Raw genomic sequence first — 20753 nt, 5'->3', positions numbered from 1 at the left:
GCTTGAATCGTGAACTAAGCATATATTTGTATAAATTTTAACTGGATGCAACTGCAAAAGTAAATAAAAGGAAAGGAATATTACAGACTCTAAGGTCTTGAGATATGAAAGATAATTTACTCTCCACAACTATGCATGTGCATAGGGAAAAGCCTGCTATTTCATCCGTCAGTGCCTCACCTTATTTTGCATCTCAGGTTTATTTTGTGTCACCAAGCCAGAGGCTAAATGCATTTAATGTGCATGCTATTACCATGTTGACATGGAACTAAGCAGCCTCAAAATGCCTCTTTTCCTACTCTGTGGCAAACATAACCTTAGTTAGAAATTAAGGACCTGATCAGGAAACACTATATAGCAGAATATTTAAACAAATTGTCAGGTTTCTAACAGTTGGAATGGATGACTAGTGGCTTGATTTTTATTTCAGAGGATTATAATATTGCCAGAGTGCGGGAGAAACAATGAAGACCTCTGAGGAGAGGATGAAGTGGCTGGCAAATGAAAGAAACATAAACTCTTGTGTCCACTCAAGAGGGGGTTACAGGATACCTTGAAGAAACTATAAGCCCAGCACTGCTGTGCTCAGAGGCTACCACAGGTCTACTCACCTTGCAGCAGCACCAGTAAGATGTGCATCTCCAGAAGACAGTGTAATGGCACCAGCACAAAACCTAACACCACGGTGCAGAGCTCTCCATCAACATATTCTCCTTCGGCCCTCTCACTTAAAGGTTTTCCTCTTGGCTAACAAATACTTGTCCCTCAGCATGCTGCTGTCTTTTTTATTTTCATTTTATTTATTTACCTGATCCTTCCTCTGAAAAAAACCCCACAATGTATTGAATCACTGCATGGTTATTCCATCTTTGGAAGAACTATGACTTTCTGCACACGTAAATTAAATATAGCAGGAATTTACAGCTTAATAAATATATCTGGTATTCAAGGATATCGGCAAGGGGATCCTCTAGAAATTCTAGATGCCACATTCCCCTGCATACAACCCAATGCAGTGCCAAATGTCAGTAAGCAGACATGGTGCAACCTTTTCCAGGGATAAATCACAGAGAAATAGGTAAGAGCAGGGCATCCTTAGTAACTTATGCAAAGTCACAAAGATATCTAAGCATCAATCTCTTGCTCTCACTCTCCCACCTCTCCAGCTGCAGAATGAGGCCTCTTGTGACAGTAGGAGAACTCAGTGTTTGGATGCCATGCTGTTAGGGCTACTTGAGGGGTGATAAAGAGGGAAAAATTTCACATTAAAGGCCATTTGGCCAAACAGTTGGAAAATACTCAAGATGGTGTCATTAGAAGCACTAGCTTTACATTAAATCTGCCTGGAGTTACTCCAGCCACCATCAGTGGGAGATGAGAGGACCAGGCACAGCTACTGCCCAACCAGAGAGCAAACAGTGTCAGAGAGAAATGAATGTAGTCATTTGCTACGATGGACCTACAGGGCCTAGGGCCTGATTCCAGTTACTAAAGTTTTCTTGCATTTTTAGACCCATTTTTAATTGCTTTATCTCATCAGGGAAAACAATTATGTGAGCCGCAGGTCTTTGTTCTGTAAACTACGAAGTACTAAGAGAATATAAGTATTATCATCGCTATTTATTTTATCCCTTGGTGTCTTGTCTCTCTTTCCTGATTGGTTTTCAGTGATGACTAATGTCAAAACTCTGCTCCCAGTTATCTCTCTTGGGCAAAGAGATAATATAATATGACACTTAACACAGTATACCACAGGTCATCCTCCCTCTTCCAAACATTAAAAGCACGAACATAGCAAGAAGCAATCATAACAATAGATGTATCTTTTATTCACAGATAAAAACTGAAGCAAGCTGTTATAATACATATTTGTACAAAGGATTTGAAAAAACCATAAAAAGGAAGATGATTAGAAAATATGATTCATTATGAAATGTGGTATTACATACACTATTAAACCTTTTCAAAAGTATTTGTTTGGCAACAATTTATCAATAGTTCCCACACTTAAGTGGCCTCCTTCAAAAAAGCACAAAATCTCATGCAGCATGTATAAACTTGATCCTGAGGGTTTGCCTTCCTTAGAAAAACTGTAAAAAGATATACTATTTGTCTTAAAAGTTCAAAATGCAAATGCTATATTTATAGTCAAAACTATATAAAAATATGGACCTAACTTAACATTTACAAAAACTTTTTGTTCCTTTTTTTTTTTGTTTGTTTTATGGTTTTGGTAATAAACATAATTCTCAATTCCTGCAGTCACAGAGAAAAAAAGAAAACCAAAACAAACCACAGTGCCCTTTGTAGACTTCCTCACATTAAGTTTACGACTCCAGAAAGACAAGGTCTGTGATAAGTGAGGTTAGTAACCACGGAAATAGGTAAGCAGTTAATATATATCTATATATGTATATATAAAATGGAAAACAAACATTTATTTTGATCTGAAAAAGTAATAATACAAAACCTGAAGGTAAAACAATCATCTCAAAATGCCATAATACACCTTTTCAATAGATAAATGTTCATAAAAATATCTTGAACCCTAAACAAGAAAATTATAATACAATTTTAATTCTGCTACATAAAACAGCTTTTCTTGAAACAAGAAGGCAAGTTCAGGTATGAAAACATAATTTACTTATTGCTTTTGCTACAATGTTGTTTGTTTTTTACATATAGTCATAAATACACTATACAGTATAAAATATTTCATAGGAATACATTTTGTGGTCTGCTTAGGTTTGCTGGCTTTAATTCTAGCACCAAATACAAAAATGAAAATCAAATCAACTGTAAAGGCACTTCCATTGTACGCTTGTTTGTTTGTCAATTAACATCTTGGTTTGTACTAAATTTCTTTGCTTCCCTCTGGTAGAAGCAATACTTGATCCTACTTTTATCTTTGTACAGTTCAAGTCACATTGAGGCACCAAATGATTTATGAACATTCCCATTCCTCAGCTGTTTCCTTCTCTCACAACATTCATTGTTGCTTCTTAATCTTCACCATTCCTCCTTCACTTCCCAGCTACTTTATCTCTTTACTTCATGTCAGACAATCCAGCTTCACTTCCTTCAGTCCCCTGAAAAACCTCTCTTCAAACCTCCACTTCCCTTACTCCATCTTGCGCATCTGTTATTCCAATATCAAAACACGTCACTATCATGATATGTGACTTGCACAGATTAACACACTGCTCCAGTTCCTCTGTCACTTGTTCCAGTGCCTCCAGGTACTCCTGTGACTCCTTATCGAGATCAGGATCCACTTCAACTGCCAGACAAAAAATTAGTCAGTAAGAGAAACAGCTCATAGCAAAACTTTGGCACAAGGGAGCCAATAATGTAGAGTACAATTTTATTTCTCTTGAACTAAGTAATTTTTTACACTTTGTTCAGCAGATGCAAAACTCTACCTTGAGGCTCCAGTTAAGCACAGCACTCAGTCTGTGAACAAATCTCATGCCTCAGTTCCCCAGCTGTAACATGGATATAGAAACATTTTTTCCTTCTTTGTAGAGGATAATAAAAGGTTATAAACATATTTAATATTAACAAGCATCCCAGTGAGTCTCTGCATTGTTTTGACATTCTCTTCTGGCTGTTTTGGAGGGGTTTTTTTATTCATTTCTGGTACTACTTGGCAGTTAACAAATCCCATATCACAGAAACATGAATGGAGTCACAGAGTATTTTTGGGCTCAGTTCAGCAAAACATCTTAGCAAGTGCTTAACTTTTTCAGTGGGACTGCTCGCATGCTGAAAACTTGATACATGCTGATCATGCTGCTGTTTTCACAAAATACTTACACTCTTCTTTCCACTTATTTGGATCCATCATCAGCCTGCACTTTGTCTCTTCCAACTCTTCCTTCAAAAATTCATGCTTTGCCTTTACTTCTCTGATTCGCTGCTGGCGCCTTTCTAGTATCTTCAGCTTGGTATGGAAATACATCAGACCCTTTTAAGACACAGAAAGACCATTTCATGAATTTGCCTGTTATGAGCTGACCTCCAACAATTTGACACAAATTGCTCCCAGCACATTATTTGTAAGAGTTAGCAGATCCATTGTTTTGTTTGGTTATGGGGTTGGTGGGGTTTTTTGGTTTGGGGTTGGGGTTTTTTTATTTGACGTTCACATTAATGGCTTCTAATCTAGAGGAACAGCATGCTACATCACTTGAGCATTTGTTGCACTTCTCTGAATTAGCAAACATCTCTTAATACATTCTGAAATTACTACTGTTTGTAGAGCAATTTTTTTTTTTCCAGCAGTGCGAATTATAAACACAGCCTAGTAATAAGGTTAGAGCTATATTTAATCCTAAAACCAACGAATTCTTATTTTCTTAAAAGCATTCCTACCTTCTCAACATCCTGGAAAGGCTATTATGAAAGAAATGGGAAAAAAAGCATCAGAAGAATATAGAAATCTGGTCTCCAAAATAGAATTAGCTGAATTTTTTGCTAATTACAACTAAATTAAAACCAGTGTAGCCCTGATTTAATAGAATCCTGTCATCTACATAAAGAGTTAATGACCCTATAGTTGAGGAAGCCTGTAAGGTTTCATCATCCAGGCATAAAGTCTTCTCATAATGTATTCATTGGTAACTTCCATTTACACCATCAGTCATGTTAGACACAATTAATTTTAGACAGTAATCATTTTCATTTTCTGTGTTAAGGGTACCCCAACATATGAAATGTAAAATTAATAATTATAGTGCTTTAATTGCAATCAATTTCCTGAACACCATTCTGGCATTCAGGCAAGGACTCTGCCTGTATACTGTAATTTAAGTTGTCTACAGTTGTTGTAAAATATGTGCTGACCTCAGTTTCCTCTTGTCTGTGTCGCTGTAATCGTTCCACATCATCAATCTCATAAACTTTAATTTCAAACGGCTCTTTTAAAGTGCCTGGCAAAGGTGGCAGATCAACCCATTGGCCAGTGACGCTGGGTTTTCTTCCTAGGGAGGCAGCATCTGGCAACGGAGCAGGAATCAGTCTACGACGCTGGAGGCCTAAAATACAGAAGATAGGTGTTCCTCAGGCTGTAAGAGACTAGCAGACTGCAGAACGTACTGCAGTGAATTAAAGGTCTAAGTTCTCAGGGTACTTAGGAAGAAATGCTTTTCTTGATCTTTTCATTTTAGTAAAATACCCCCAGGCTGCTAATTGAGTTACTGTCTTGACAAAGTACGTTTCACTTGGTTCACGGATGGGAGTGACAGCAGTTCCTCTCCCAAAGCAGATGTCTGAGTATCAGTTCTTTATTCTCTCCCTGCAAAAATATTTTGCCTGGATTAATTTTTCTTTGGTGGGCTACAACAGTATTTAATACCTTACAATGACATTGAGATAGTAATTTCAAACCAATACTGGTAATGGAAGATGAAGACAGAAATCTCCTGCTCCTCCAGTTAAAGCCAAGCCAGGCTATCTAAGATGCCTCTCATTGTACTACCTCTGCAAACAGTTCCCTCCAGAAGTACTACTAATGCTTTAAGGTGCTAAATACCAACAGTCCCCGTGGGATTGGGAAGCAGTAAGGCGGCAGCAACCAACCAAGCCGCAACCTGAGCCACCTCTAATGTCTAGGCCTATCACCACCCGTTTGCACCAACACTCAATCTCAAAGCATCACAAAACTCACCAATTCCTCAACAAGAGGACCCCCAGATTTATGAACAAACAGCATACTGCCACCTTGATGCATCTGCTAGGAATCAAGTTTCATGAAGCAGAGACTTATGTCCTTCAAAAATGCTGGTACTTTTGTATAGAAGAGTTGGCACTCTGGTGTCGAGCATTTTTTGCGATTATAAAGTCTCTCTTCATTCTCTAAAAGGCTGACCTTACACTACATGTGTCAAGGATGAGTACGTGCATAGAGCTGGTCAGGCAATTTTAACAAGGCTGCAGTCCAATCCCTAGGTAAATAGGAGGGCTGAAGGCCACCAGAAACAAGCTGAAATATCACATGGTAGCAGTGTATAAGCAGCTTTTGGGTGAACAGTGACAATAAATTTATGCCTAATTTCCTCCTCTTACTGAAAACCAGCTCAGAGATAAGGAGTCTTATTCCTTCTGGTCTTACAAAATGGAGCACATCAAACAGACAAGACAGTGCTGCTCAGAGGACAACACTTCAAAGTAACTCCTGGGCTGAGACCTCTACAGAGTGCAAGTTAAGGCTGTCAGGTAAGCCCTGTCACAAACTTCAACATGAAATGGAGACAAAATCCCAGCAGGTACCCCAAAGCAACACACATCCATAGATACCTGAAGAGTTACCTGCTTCACATATTCTTAAGAAAAACGTCCCAAATTGTTATTTGCATCCTTGATAATTTCTAAGTAACAAGAATAGTCACAACAAGAATGTTCTGGAAAGGGGAACGCTTGATTCTACTTCTACAACACCCGTTCATGATTCTGACCATCCTGATTCATTTAGCCTGAATCACCACTATACTCCTGCCTGCTGAAATCACCCACTGTAACTTTGATCATGTAACCACTTTGTTGACAGCAGGATCCCTCTGAAGAGGGCACTGAACTGATGCAGTCAAACACATATACTAAGCAGACAAACTTAATATCCTTCTACTGTACCAGCCAGGGTCAAGTTAATTTCTCCAAGGATGAAGTTAAAGGGTAAGGGGATAAGGTTTCCAGTGACATAAATGGGAGTACAATCTGCCCCTTAAATCCAGAGACTGCATGACTCCAACAGTTTGGAGCAACATAAGCTACTCCAAGAATCTCTAACACTTTGCAAATGTTACAATATATATTTAGGCCAATAATAGGTCTGCACCAAACATTTCTTGTAAGAAATATTTCATGAACTTCCTAGAAAACTCCATTTCATGTACAAAACACATTACTCTCTCAAACTCTACAGCACTCCAAAAAAGTAATACATAATTTATTGATAGAGAGCAATTTCAATTGGAAAAAGAAATAGTTCGTCATTTGTAAAGACCTTATGAGCATTTCCTGGAGCAAAACCAAATACAAATCCATCAGTGTGTAATTCCTTCTCAATATGTGTGCAATTTATACAGCTGTTAATATTGATTTATAGGAAAAGTTTAAGAGGTTGATATGCTATGGAAAGAGAACTGCTCACGAGTAGTGTCCCCCAGGGCTCAGTTTTGGGGCCACTCCTGTTTAACATCTTTGTTGATGATCTAGACGAGGGGATCGAGTGCATCCTCAGTAAGTTTGCAGATGACACCAAGTTGGGTGGGAGTGTTGATCTGCTCGAGGGTAGGGAGGCTCTGCAGAGAGACCTGGACAGGCTGGAGCCATGGGCTGAGGCCAACTGGAGGAGTTTCAATAAGGCCAAATGCCGGGGGCTGCCCTTGGGCCACAACAACCCCCAGCAGTGCTACAGGCTTGGGGAGGAGTGGCTGGAGAGCTGCCAGTCAGAGAGGGACCTGGGGGTGTTGATTGACAGCTGGCTGAACAGGAGCCAGCAGTGTGCCCAGGGGGCCAAGAAGGCCAATGGCATCCTGGCTTGTGTCAGCAATGGCGTGGCCAGCAGGGACAAGGAAGGGATCTTACCCTGTGCTCGGCACTGGTGAGGCCGCACCTCGGTTCCTGTGTTCAGTTTTGGGCCCCTCACTACAAAAAGGACATTGAATGACTCGAGCGTGTCCAGAGAAGGGCAACGGAGCTGGTGCAGGGTCTGGAGCAGAGGTCGTACAAGGAGCAGCTGAGGGAACTGGGGGGGTTTAGTCTGGAGAAGAGGAGGCTGAGGGGAGACCTCATCGCCCTCTACAGCTACCTGAAAGGAGGGTGCAGAGAGCTGGGGATGAGCCTCTTTAACCAAGTAATAAGCGATAGGACAAGAGGGAATGGCCTCAAATTGCACCAGGGAAGGTTTAGACTGGATATTAGGAAGCATTTCTTTACAGAACAGGTTGTTAGGGGTTGTAATGGGCTGCCCAGGGAGGTGGTGGAGAGTCCCCATCCCTGGAGGTGTTTAAGAGAAGGATCAACAGCACTGAGGGATACGGTGTAGTTGGGAACTGTCAATGTTGGGTTAACAGACTAGATGATCTTCAAGGTCTTTTCCAACCTAGTTGATTCTGTGATTCTGTTGCACTAAGTTTCCAAAATGACTTATCACCTGCTAAAGCAACTCAGTTGCTTTGACCAGAAAGCACCATGAGATCTAGGTCAGTTTAACTCATTTGGTTTTACTGCCAGAATCAAGCATCATGGATGTCTACAGGGATTACAACAATTACCACTTTCCAACCAAAAGCTCAGACTGAACGCATTGCTGATATTAGTTCCTACTACGTTTCCAACAGTCAGTGTGCTTAGGCTGCTGAATGAGACTGCTGGTCATTAGCTACATGGCACCAACTGCCACCAATTCTTTACAATACTACAGGACTTCAAGTTAGATCTGTAAAAACGAATACTGTAACAGCAGTCATATGAGCAGGATTTTGAAGCTACCTACAACTGTCAGCTCTTACATGAGCACCACCTGTGAAAACAAAGACGTAAGGCACCAGAGAGCAGGAAAAGGGGACCTGGTTCTCATACGCCCACCTCTGCACGGCATGGTCAGACATGTCTACCTTGGCACAGTACATGAGCTGGAGACACCTCTTCCAAGCAACTCCTCCAGTTGGTTTCCTATTGCTTATAGTATCCACATGTACCTTCTTAAATTTCTTTATAAAAACACTATTACAGTGCAATACAATAATTTTGCAATTCACTGGTATCATTAATGTAAGAGTTGCTACATCTTATGTACGCACCCTACTGCTCTGCCTCTAAACTAATGTTTACCTTTAGGTAATCTAAGGCACATTCAGCAATCTTTGTTAATTCACAAACACTCTTCTCCCCTCCAGGCCTATTCCCTGGTTTCCAAACTATAGTCCCAGCCCATCTCACTGAAATTCCTTCACAGACACCTGGAAGCAGAGCTCCTCCTCTCCTCACTGCCCTTCTCCCACCAGTCTTCCCTGATTCTCAATTCTCACAAAAACTCATCAGCACTCACCCAGCATCCTTACTCTTCTCAACCCACCTGTAAGACCCTCCCATTTTGGGCCACCCCCGTGTCGCACTCACTGCTGACCCTGCTGAGGGAGGAAGGAACGTCTCCCAGTCTGCCGGCAGCCATCTGCTATCTCCTCCCTCACAGGGAGGCTGCCGGCGCCCCGGGGCACCCAGCACCTCTCCTGCCCTCTCCACTGCAGCACCTGTGTCACACCTGCAGCTTTGAAGTGAAATAAATGACAAGTAGATGCTGTCACAGCAATACGTGTGCACACGCAAGCGCATGCAGGCAGTCTACCTCTCCACTTTGAGTCTCCCCCAAACTTCCTCTCCCTCTCTGCCAGAGACACCATGAAAACCCCGCATCCTCAGGGACACAGTGGAGCACCAGTTGACACTTAGCCGCCTTCCCATTCGTTTCTTACCTGTCGATCGTTTCTTGGGGGATTTGAGGCTCCTCATCCTGCCTGGTGAGGACATCCCGCTTTCGCTCATGGAGTCGTGCGCTGAGGAGGCACTGCCGGTGGCCTCGCTGTCCCGAATCATGCTCTCGTAGCCGCTGCTGCCCCCGCTGTGGTAAAACAGAGCCGTCCGCCCCATGGCTGGTGGCAGCTCCCCGCTTAGGACACTGCTGTTGTCACTTCCGTGCCCACTGCTGTACCGCTGAGGCCGCCGTGGAGCCGTTATCTTGCTGTACGGAGACGGCAGCACTGGGATTTGTGATTTCTCGTCGCTGAGGTTAATGCCACTGTCATTGCCGCTGTCGGAGTCGGTGGAGCCTCTGAAGTGGCCCACCTTGGCAGAGCCGCCTGACACCAGCTCGTTCACGCGGCTGTTGGCCGCTCTCATGGCCTGTTTGGTCCCCATGATGGTCCCTCGGCCAGGTTTGCTGCTGACAGGCTGCATGGAGCGGGGGGCTGCCTTCCCACCAGGGGCCATGCCAGAGCCCTTCCCTGCAGGCTGCGCCAGGGACTTCACAGAGGAACTGAGGGATTTTGACCCACTGGCAGAGAGGCCACGGTTTTTATTCCCGTTCGCTTGCACCTTCTGATTAGCTGTGGGTTTTGCCTGGCTGTTTTTACTGGGTGCAGGGGCAGTGAAGTGTGGTGGTAAACCCACACCAGAGGCAACAGGAGGGACCCCCAGCCTGGGGACAGAGCGCCCTGCCCGGCTGTTGCTGGCACTCCCATTCTCCCTCGCCATGCTTCCTTTAGATCCAACCGATGTCAGGCTATCACACCTCTCCAGGGACATGTGGCTCCCATAACGGTGCACGGCTTCACTCTTTGATGCCTTCACCTTTAAGCTGGATGTCATCTTGGGCAAAGAGTGGTCGCCCTTCAGGTTCATTTTGCTGCTGGCACTTTCACTGAAGTAAGACCCAACTTTCAACCGCAAATCTACTTCATCTTCAGCTTTTAGCATGGCAGCCCTGGCAAAGTCCAGGCCAGAGGCTTTTCCTCCACCGTTGCCCAGACCAACAGGTTTCTGCTCCAGGCTTGATTTGCGTACAGGAGGTGTTGGAGGTGTTGGCCCACCTGGCCTGGGCAACATTGTCGACTTCTGTGGTGCGCTCTTCTTTCCCAGTGATGATTTCAAGCTCCCAGTGGCCAAGGGAGCATCCAAATTCCCTCGGGTCACCGCCTCCGACAAAGTACTGTTAGCATGTGACACTGGCATCACTCCCAGCGTGGTGGCTCCTCTCTTCAGCTGTGGCATCTTCATCGCAACTTCTGACTTCTTTGTAGCTCCGCTGGAGGATTTGCAGGCCATTTCGCAACCATCCACAACCCTCTGCGAACAGGCAAGCATAGTCTGTGACTTTGTTGGCCTGGATACTGCACCAAAATACTGGGCAGCCTTTCCTGGCTGCTTCTCAGTACCAAATGCATGAGATTTTGGAGACAGAAGCGAGTCTGCAGGTTTTGCTTCCGACTGATAATCAGTACGCAACAGCCAGGGATCTTCAAATATACCATGTGGATTCTGCAGCTCTTTATAGCTGAGCACAGTATTATTGTGGATTGGAGACGAGGTAGTTTTTGTTTTCCTAGGAAGACTAGAATGTATTGTTTCTATCACCGGTGAATCACGAGAATTACTAAATTTTATTTTTATGGGTTGATCAGTGACACAAAAAGCACTTTTTATCTGAGATGCTTTGGTAGTTTCAGAGGTTTGAAGGCTTTTGCTGAGGCCTGAGGACAGTTTGCTGGAACTCAAGCTCTCACTCTCTAGTTCAGAGAAGCAAAATCCACTGTCATTCAGAGCGCTTTTCAGGGGAACAGATAAATGGGATGAATCCAAGTTGAAGGGTTCCTCGGACTTATTACAGCTGTAAGATGACTGTGCGATGAAACTGTCACTAGACTGGGCTCCATCACTTTCGATCGTACAGATGCTGACTTCACTAAGCCACGAACTGATGGAGGACCGTCTGCTGCTGGTAAAGGGATCCTTAGCAAAGGGCACAACAATATCAATATTTACACCAGTAGAAGTCTCCTGTGAGGTATAAGCATCAAACTCATCATTTATGCTGCTGATAATACTGACCGGCCTCGAACCTGATGCAAGGGCCTGAAGGGAGCAGTCGCTGTTAAAGCTAATGATACTGGAAGGTCTTCCATTATCCATAATCCCACTAATGGATAGTTCTTCCACCACAGTGAAAACAAGTTCATCTTCTCCATTCAGCTCAACAGGCTGCTGCAAAGTCACTGTGGTGGTTAGTATATCCCGATCAAAACACTTCCCTCTGAATGCTGACCTGAAGCTGTGTACCTCTATCGCACCTGACTGATTCTGGGCATTGCTACCAACCAGGAACGTGCTTCCTATGGGGTTTTGCTCAGGTTTGTTTCCCATCTGCTTGCTCATTCCCACAGGAGGAGTCCGAACTGCATTGCTATTGTCCAGCTCCAAATTCTCAGCCTTGGAGCTCAGTACGTGCTCTTTCTGCTGTGGAGGTGGAGGTGCTGGGCTTGGCAAGGGTCTCTTCACATATAAGGACTTTTCCTTAAGGACACATTCAGCTGTGACCTTATTCTGCTCTGGATTCCTTGAAGGGCTACACCTTGAGGACTGCAGGGAATCAGTGATTGTGTCTCTCTCTCCTTCCAGTATTGAGTCTATTATTTTGTTGTCAGCTCTGCTCTGCAGCTCTGTTTTCAAGTGAGGTGTGCTCTTTTCATGGCAATTGCCGTTGCCACCCCTTGGTGCAACAGCCTGGAAAGAAAGGTTATGTCCTTTTTTGAGAGATGCAGTTTCTTGTGGAATTGGTTTCTTAAATCCTCCAGAAGGAGAAGATATTTTTTCCTTTATCAGCTTAGACTGTGCATTTTCTGTACCTCCAGGGACTGGACTACAGTTGGACACAACAGAGCTCTCTCCACAAGCAAATCTGATGGGTTCCTCACTTCCATCAATGCACTCTAACCTTTCTTGCAGTTCAGCAAAAGTGTTGCATTTAAAATGGTCCTTGTCAGAACTCCTACCAATAGCAGAATTGTCTTTACTTCTCTTCTTGTTTAGGGATGGGATTATGGGAACAAACTCTGGAGGACCTTCATTATCTGTCAATTCCCTGTCAGACAAAGCTGCACCATTGGGACCAACATAGATGACAGTATCACAAGACTGTTCACTGCTGGAGGAATAATCAGGATCACTAGATATACTGAGGACAGGAAGGTCAGGGTCAAGGGCAACAGTTCGTGGGTGGAACGGCCGCAAATGGGGCGGTCTTCGGACATGCCCTTCTTCACATGAACTCTCTCCTCCAGATGAGCTTGATGCATACTGCAAATGATCAATAAGGGAAAAGTTATTAATATTCATTGATATATAAGTATATATGTATATATAATTGATTAGAAGATCAGGTTTGTTATATACTCAGAGATTTTTATGTACTATCACAACTACATCTAGTGGAAAAATGTTAGTGTGAATTAAAATAACAAGGTCATGCTACACAGATTTTACTGTATTAGGATTAATATAACAAATCACACCTCTTCAGATCATTTCCATTAAATATTATGCATCTTCTTTCTCCTCAACAGTTTTCTGTTCCTTCCTTAATGGTTTTTAATTAATACAAATATGAGATAGTTCCACATATAAGTAAAGAAAGAATACATGTTTGGAACAAAAAGAAGGGAATTTCAGGGTTAAGGATTGGGGGCGGGATGATGGCTCAGTGCCAAGTCATTTGTCAGTTCCTCTCCTGAGCTTTTATGCATTTTGTATTACTTCTTACCACCGAGAAATCCCATGTTCCCCCACCGAGAGGTTAGGAAAACTCATTTTCAAATGAATTAATTTCTGCTTGTTTGTGAACTAACCTTGGATTTCTTCTTTCGCATCCGGTGAATTCGCGATGCAAGCTGAATGGTGGTGAGAGTTTCTGCATAATTGGCTGGAGAGTCAGAAATATGTGCAATCATAGTAGTTCTGCAGTTGATGTTCCCAAGCGATTCCCTCAATAACATTGTCAACTTGTTGTCCCTGGGTAACAAATGAGAACACTAGGATGGTTTAAAGAAATCACAATCTTTTTTTGCAGATTTTTATACCACAAGCTGTGCTTTTACTCTGATAGGATATATGCATGTATGGTACATATAGATAAGAAATATGCTCCTATTATTTGACCACACTTAAAATGTGTCTAAATGTACATATACAAAGATACTGGTATTTTAAATATTTATCTGCCTCTGTATTTGCAGTATGACAAGTCACTTTATTTGTTACTTAGACAATTGTGAAACGATTGATAAGTAGTTTGTTATTTCAGCTTCAGCTTGTATTACCCAAAAAGCTGACGAGTGCTGTATTTTCAGCTGAGCAGACTTAGCACCTGGATAGCTAAGCTCTGTGAGCTCTATGCAAATGATTTCAGTAATAAGGAAAAATTAAGTCAACAGGAATGATAAGAAATCACTAAACAAATATAACAAAGTCAGATATCAGGAATATACTATCAGTGCCACCCCAGCTAATCTAGTTTCCACTCTGCTGGCTGTGCTCTGCTCTAACATAGCAAATGGGAAGCAAAATTTCTCTCCGAAGGCTTTCCTAGTGATACAAGTCCTCTGCCACAGACAGCAAAGCTGACAGGACAGGTGACATTTTGTCCTTGACTGGTCTCTGAGACATCTCAGCTCAGGGCTCCCCAGAAGCTGCTTCCTATGGTGCCCCTAAACTGGCCCAACATGTGGGAACTACTGTCATGGCTGCTCACTAAACCATGGTAGGTGACAAAGTTGAGGATCTGCCCTTCCCTATTCTAACCAATCCATCCTCTACTCCATCCACAAACCTAGCAACTAGCCTGAGGAGATTATCTTTCTGCCTAGTACAGAGGGAAAGAACACCTGCTTGAGATGCAGCACTAGATAAATATGTGAAATGACATGATTGATAACAACGGTACAAAGTTATAATGCACGAAGACAAGCAGCAATTAAATTTAAGGACTGAAGGCCAAGTTCTGGTAAAGGTGTTTACAATATGGCTGTTATCTTTAAGCTGGGCTCCCACAGGTGTGTTTGACATAATATTATTGTCAAGTACACTCCATAAAGGAACACACCTAAATGTTCAGTTCTGCTAAACGAATGTGCAACACAGTGGTCTTTTTTTCTTTAAATTCAAAGATGTATTGTTCAATAATTCATACAGAAATAACAAACTTTGATAACCATACCTGATAAACTCTCTAGTATTTTCTGAAATTTCAATACAATTTTTAAATTTGGAAAAATAAGTAAAATTTTTATTAAATTGTTCACTAATGTCCAGCTGGATGAGATCAGTCTAAATTCCAAACCCAGGAAACAAAGAGGAGAGAGAAGGAAAGAAAACACTTTGGCCATTTTCCCCTGCTTTTTTCATCAAACCCTCCCCAACATTTCACCCAACTTAAGTATATATCAATATGCGTGTAATTTTTGGCCATGTAATTAAGAATTTCATGTTACTATGTGACATTTAAGAAGTTGTGTGTATGTACATGTATACACATAGACTGGTAGATTAACAGATGTATGTATCCGTAATATAGAAGTGACCTTAGAAGAAGACAGACTCCTCCCTGACAGAACTTCCTTTAACTACGTCTTAGGTAAAGAATAAATTGTTGATGCAATTTATTTCTAAAGTAACACCAGCCACAAATTTAAGATAATGTAGACAATAATTCACTTACTTATATGGAACATGCTTAGCACCATTAATTAAGGCCAAAATTACATTGCCTAGGGCAGAGAGAGACAGACACAGAGAGCCTCCTCCGTCTCGGCTCTTGCTCAGCACTTTTTCACAGCTCCCTAGATCAATGAGATGCAAACGGCTGCGTCCTCCAGACACTAAAACAAAAAAAGTAAAAGCAGTTGTACATCACATCCTTGCATGGACTCAAGCCAAATTTGGTATGCAAAGTGTATTCAGATGAGGAAAATAATGAATACATCATGAGATGATGACCAAATTGAATATTAATAGTAAGGAAACCAGTTATTAGCCACAACTAACAAAGTTGAAGGTGACTTCACTGGCTTGAGGGTTTTCTTCATTTTTTCTTTTAAGTTTATAGCAAATTATTGTTTAAACTAACCCAAAACCATGTCATTTAAAAATAAACAATATGGTAAGAAGATTCATACTTCCTCCTTTGCCACTCTTCTCCATGCGATACTGGTATATGTGAAGAGTAAAGAGCATATGTGAATTCCTCCTATCTTCTTCCTCGCATTCAGGTTTGCTGGTACTTCTGGCAGCAATTGCAGCATCAAGGAAAAAGGCAGCTTTCTCTGCTGTCGGGGCCCTTAGCTCACTTTGGTTTTGAAGCTTGAATATAAAAAAGAAAATGACTAATTAGCACAGGGGCATTTGGTTTTTATTATTTTTTGCTGAACTGGCTAAATCTCTAGGGCACTAAAAGAAACAAATATGTACACCATGGGAGAAGGGCTTATAAATTAAAAGCAATAAATTTTTTTTACTGTCTTAAAAGTTGTCATAATTGTTGGCAGATAAAAGGAAATAAAAAGCAGAAGAAAGTCAAGCTCAGAAAAATCTATGTTGTGATATCCATTATACCTGGGTTCCACATATTGGATCTTCTCTCAGATAAACCCCAGGAGACTGGCCATCCTGAAGGCTGCCAGTGGCTACTTCAGCTAACAAATCCTTAAGGTTTTCATCTTTGCCACTGATCTCCACAGCAGATACTCTAATAGAGAAACGAGTCCCAGTTTTTTCTTTACGTTCATTGATTAATTTGAAGAGCCAAGAAATTGCACAGGGGATGATACCAAGGCTTTGTGTGGAGTTATCTTTCCCAATCATGGTAAAAGATTTTCCTAGAATGAAAAGACAAACATGAATTAATTCACCTTTCTTGTACAAAACAGTGTCTCTTCATACCACCACTGTACATTACATGCAATGCCATGTGCTGCACAGATAATGGGAAAGAACAGATGCAAAAATGTGAGGTATTTCATTATTAATCCGTTACTATTTATTCAATTAGTCTTGCAATTTTTGTAACTCAGACCCACAGCAAATTAACGTTAAAAACATCTCTGATCTTTTGATTTTCATCACAATGCAACTATATAAACTTGCTCTTGAGTAAGCTAATCTGATGTTATGTTTTACCTTTTCAAATTAAAACTTACAATCCCAGTGTAGAAATAAACCATGATAAGTTTGCAAAGCTAATTAAAAAGAAATTCTAATCTATTCATATACTCCAGGTTTATTGTTCCAGGAGCTGACAGCATGTAATTACCAGACTGACATAGTAATTAACTGTAACGAATTTGGGAGCTCACCAAGCTTGACATGACCAAAGCAAAATATGCAACCATCTGCACCATTCACAACAGACTGGATTACTTCTGCTACTGTTCCAGAGCATACCTCAGCCTGAAAGAAAGATTGGAGACAAATAAATAAAAGAGCATATACTGCTGTGGTTTTCACTGTTCTTCTGTAATGAAATGAATGACTCAATATTTTTGAGGCCCAATATTCTCCCCATTTTTATGGCACCAGTCCTATTATTTTAGTAACTATGCTATCTGAAAAAAATAATAAAATATGCTACTACAGCCTAAAATAGTTTTCAATTCTATTAAACCAATTGTCTTGGAATATTGATTCTATGACTAATGTAGCAAACTGAATGCTATCCAACCAGGCTTCCTGCTGGTATAATAGCTTAGCCAAGGCTATTCAGCAATAGTAGCAACTCCACAGAAATTAAGCTACTCAAGAGTGCTCACAGGAATTAGGCAGACATTCACACTGCATTAAGATCCCTGAATAAGATTTTATAGTATCACATTTTCCTCTTCCAGGAGAAACATCACCATCAATAAAGAGAACTTGCTAAAATATTTCAGTGTACTAAAACCAGTTTATCCACGTCAGCAAAGGTTTCAAATACACAATAAGATGATCTATTAAGTATGGCAACTGGGGGCAGGGGAGAGGGTTGGTGTAAATATGTAACTACAGTGAAATGAGAAGGCTCTGTTTGCAGGTGCATGGCAGCAAGCTTGCCTCAAGCAACGATGCCTACACAGCAGTGGCTTCACTGGCCAATGTCAACCAGAACACCACAAACAGGCCGCCTAATAGACACACCACAAAGACCTGACAGAGCCTGGCGCAAACCAGAGGTCAACAACCTGAAGGACAGGAGCAAAAACCAGGAGAGAAGCAAGCTGTGGCCAGCCACCTTGCAGCACGGCTGGCAACACAAGAAAAAGCCACATCCAGGTCTGCACTAACGTTGAGATCACTGTTGCATATTTCCGCACAAAGACACCAGCTTACGCAGGATCTCAAAACCAGCCTCCTGATGCAGTTACCATTACTTTAGGCACTGATGTGTGCAGGACATTATTTTCCATCATTAGTGCTTGGTTAGAACTTGAACCTAATAGATACTATCATATCTCTAGCTTGGAGCCCAAAAAATTAAACAAAATCCTAGGAGAAGATCTGAGGGTGGGATTCTGAACTAGATCTTGGCATGTTTTCTCAACATTAATATACCATTTTCACCTTAAATGTTTTGTGGTGTATTTTTTACCCTATTTTTTTTCAGCAGTTCAAACTTGGAGTAGTTCTTCATATGCTGCTGAATCTGTTCTTCTTTTTAAAGTTGTTGTAGGATTTTTTTTCTAAACCAAAAACTTTTCCCAGAAGAAAATTTCGGGTGTTTGTGAGGACAATCTCACCAAATATACTGCAGCTCACAATCCTCACAAATACCAGCCATCCCACCTGTGTATCAGATTTCAGGTCTGGGGCTACTACTGTACAAATACTCTACAAATTTTGCAGGTCAAAAGAAAGGCATACACCATCATCAGCACAACCATCAAGATAAAATAATCAGTCAAAAACATAGCATAAACAAACTGGAAAAGGCTAGGAAAATATAAAAGCTCCCTAACTGTTTCAGTATAGCATTCCCATGGGGTGAGCTGTATCTCTTCTCTTAACAACAGCATTTAATGTTAAGCACATGTTCATTTCCCATTGAAAGCAGTGTGCAAGGACTTTATTTCAGTGACATCAAATGGGCTAAAACCTAACTGGATGGAAAAGTGAATTTCAAATTGGCTGTGTGTCTGTCTAACAAGAGAAAATGCAGGAAGATAATTTAGTCTGCAAATCCATCTCCCCAGCTATTATTCCTTAATTCTACATCTCAACTAAACTGAAATGTAAGAATTTACCCACTCGTCTATTAATTACTATGTTTTTTCCAGGCATTAAGGCAACTCATTCAAATAAAATTCCCCAGAAACAGAAAGAACTCTTCAGGCAATCAAATGCAGTGGCCATGAGAAGACTCGGGAGGTTTATGCAAGCGACTCCAGTACCTGTGAAGCATCCTGGGGAAAAACCGCATCAAAGGCAAACATCTTTGGGACAGCAACAACACCTCTTCTGTGACCTGCATTGGAAGGCCCGCTTGCCGCTGGATCGTAAAACGTGATTTGCTTTTTTCGTGGGTCTACCTTCAGGAAGGACATGGATTCAGATGTTTCATGTGCTCCTTGAGAGGGACAAATCCTTACCATCACTTTCACCTACAAGAATTCAGAAGAAAGCAACAACTTGAGTTCCCAGCTACAGATAAACGCATGCAAAGCATTCCTCCCAAACCCACTCCCCTTCCCATGACACATTCATTTGTAATGTTTAGGTGTGTCATAACATCCGTGGGACAAAACCAGAGCCAGATTTTCCAGCCTGGTTTCCACCCTGGGGTCTTCACTGAACTAGCTTTTAAAGGTGCACTTTGTCTCTTCAGCTGACTCTGTTCCAGTTTTACCATTTCAATTTATAAATGTCTGATCCACAGGTATAATCTACTGTAGATGTAATACCATACCTAAAGAGAAGGCAACTCTAGTCTCCTACCTTTCGTGTACTCAATGTGACCTCAAGCGCAAACCTATCCACTCTGAAAATCAGTCTGAATAACACAAGGCTCAGACAGCTAGTGCATTCAAACTGAACTAAATCTAGAAACTTTCAATTGCTTGTTCACATTCTTCTAATGAAAAGGTGCTTCTCTTACAGATTTCCCAGGCAGAGGCCTTTATGCTGTCATTGCTAGGCTCTTTGGTGGTTAGTTGCAGATTTAATAGGAAAGAAAGAAAGGGGGGGGGGGGGGAAAAAAAGAAAAAACCAAACACAAGAAACCCCCAACATTAAAAGGTCAAAAAGCCTGAAAAGAAACCACTCACAAAGTACATTTCTATTGCAGCATTGCAAATGCTGATTTCCTACACATGGCATTTTAAGACAGCATTTTTAGAGAGCTCAGACATGTTGGCTGTGATTTCCAAAGCAGCTTATGGAAGCCAAGTGATCAGGTCTCATGAAAGTTCAGCAAAGGCTGTGCACCTGCTTCTTTTAAGCTTCCTCAAAATCATACTTGTACTTTGAAAAAACTGTGAAATACTGCCTCACACCCACTTATGACCATTTTTCCTTATGAAATGTTCCCACGACACAACCAGCATGTTTTATACACCTTGCGCTGAAGTAAATTACTATTACAGGTGCAACTTCAACTCTGCACTGCCCAGCAGATCAAACTTAAGAGAAAAGCAATGCTCAGCCAGAGTGACTTTCCATGGCCAGTATGAAATGTTTCAATAACAAGTTGAACAATAGTATATATCTCCTTACCCAACCACCAGACAACTTTCACAGCACCAGAGTTAATCATCAGGTTTCACTGGGTGAAGAGCCTCCATGCCTGTAATATACCACAGCCAGCACAGCTGGAACATTTTACATTCGTACTCTCCAAGAGCACCCATCAAGAGCTTCACCTTCTGCAATGCAACTACTGATCATCAAAACACCCACTCCTTTTACAGCACTTGCACCTGATTTGGCAGGGGAGTGACAGATAGCAACCTCTCTGCTGCAGATCTACCAGGTGAAGCCTCCAAACACAGACCATGCAGTTGCTGGCTGATGAGCTGGCACTCCATAAGGTGTGGAGGTGGTGAGGCCTCACCTTGAATACTGTGTTCAGTTTTGGGTCCCTCACTACAAGACAGACATTGAGGTGCTGGGGCATGTCCAAAGAGAGACAACAAAGCTGGTGGAGGGTCTAGAGCACAAGTGTTGTGAGGAGCAGCTGA

At 41.8% G+C, this 20753-nt stretch overlaps 1 protein-coding gene across 1 annotated transcript in view; it reads right to left on the bottom strand.

Annotated features, from left to right (window-relative positions):
* Positions 1-1808: 1808 nt before the first annotated feature.
* Positions 1809-20753, bottom strand: part of KIF26A (kinesin family member 26A) — a 102810-nt gene continuing 83865 nt past the window's right edge. Inside the window, exons 6-15 of the mRNA XM_074908771.1 lie at positions 18969-19178; positions 16902-16995; positions 16162-16424; positions 15726-15909; positions 15269-15428; positions 13401-13563; positions 9477-12852; positions 4846-5036; positions 3817-3967; positions 1809-3280 (exon numbers count right to left, since the gene is read on the bottom strand). Coding sequence (XP_074764872.1) covers positions 3105-3280; positions 3817-3967; positions 4846-5036; positions 9477-12852; positions 13401-13563; positions 15269-15428; positions 15726-15909; positions 16162-16424; positions 16902-16995; positions 18969-19178 — 4968 coding nt within the window. The 3' untranslated portion in view covers positions 1809-3104. The remainder of the gene's footprint in view (positions 3281-3816; positions 3968-4845; positions 5037-9476; positions 12853-13400; positions 13564-15268; positions 15429-15725; positions 15910-16161; positions 16425-16901; positions 16996-18968; positions 19179-20753) is intronic.

Source organism: Athene noctua, chromosome 6, assembly GCF_965140245.1.
Source record: "Athene noctua chromosome 6, bAthNoc1.hap1.1, whole genome shotgun sequence".
Taxonomy (NCBI): Eukaryota; Metazoa; Chordata; class Aves; order Strigiformes; family Strigidae; genus Athene; species Athene noctua.
The sequence above is the reverse complement of the archived record's forward strand: the minus strand, read 5'-3'. Positions and strand labels throughout refer to the sequence as shown.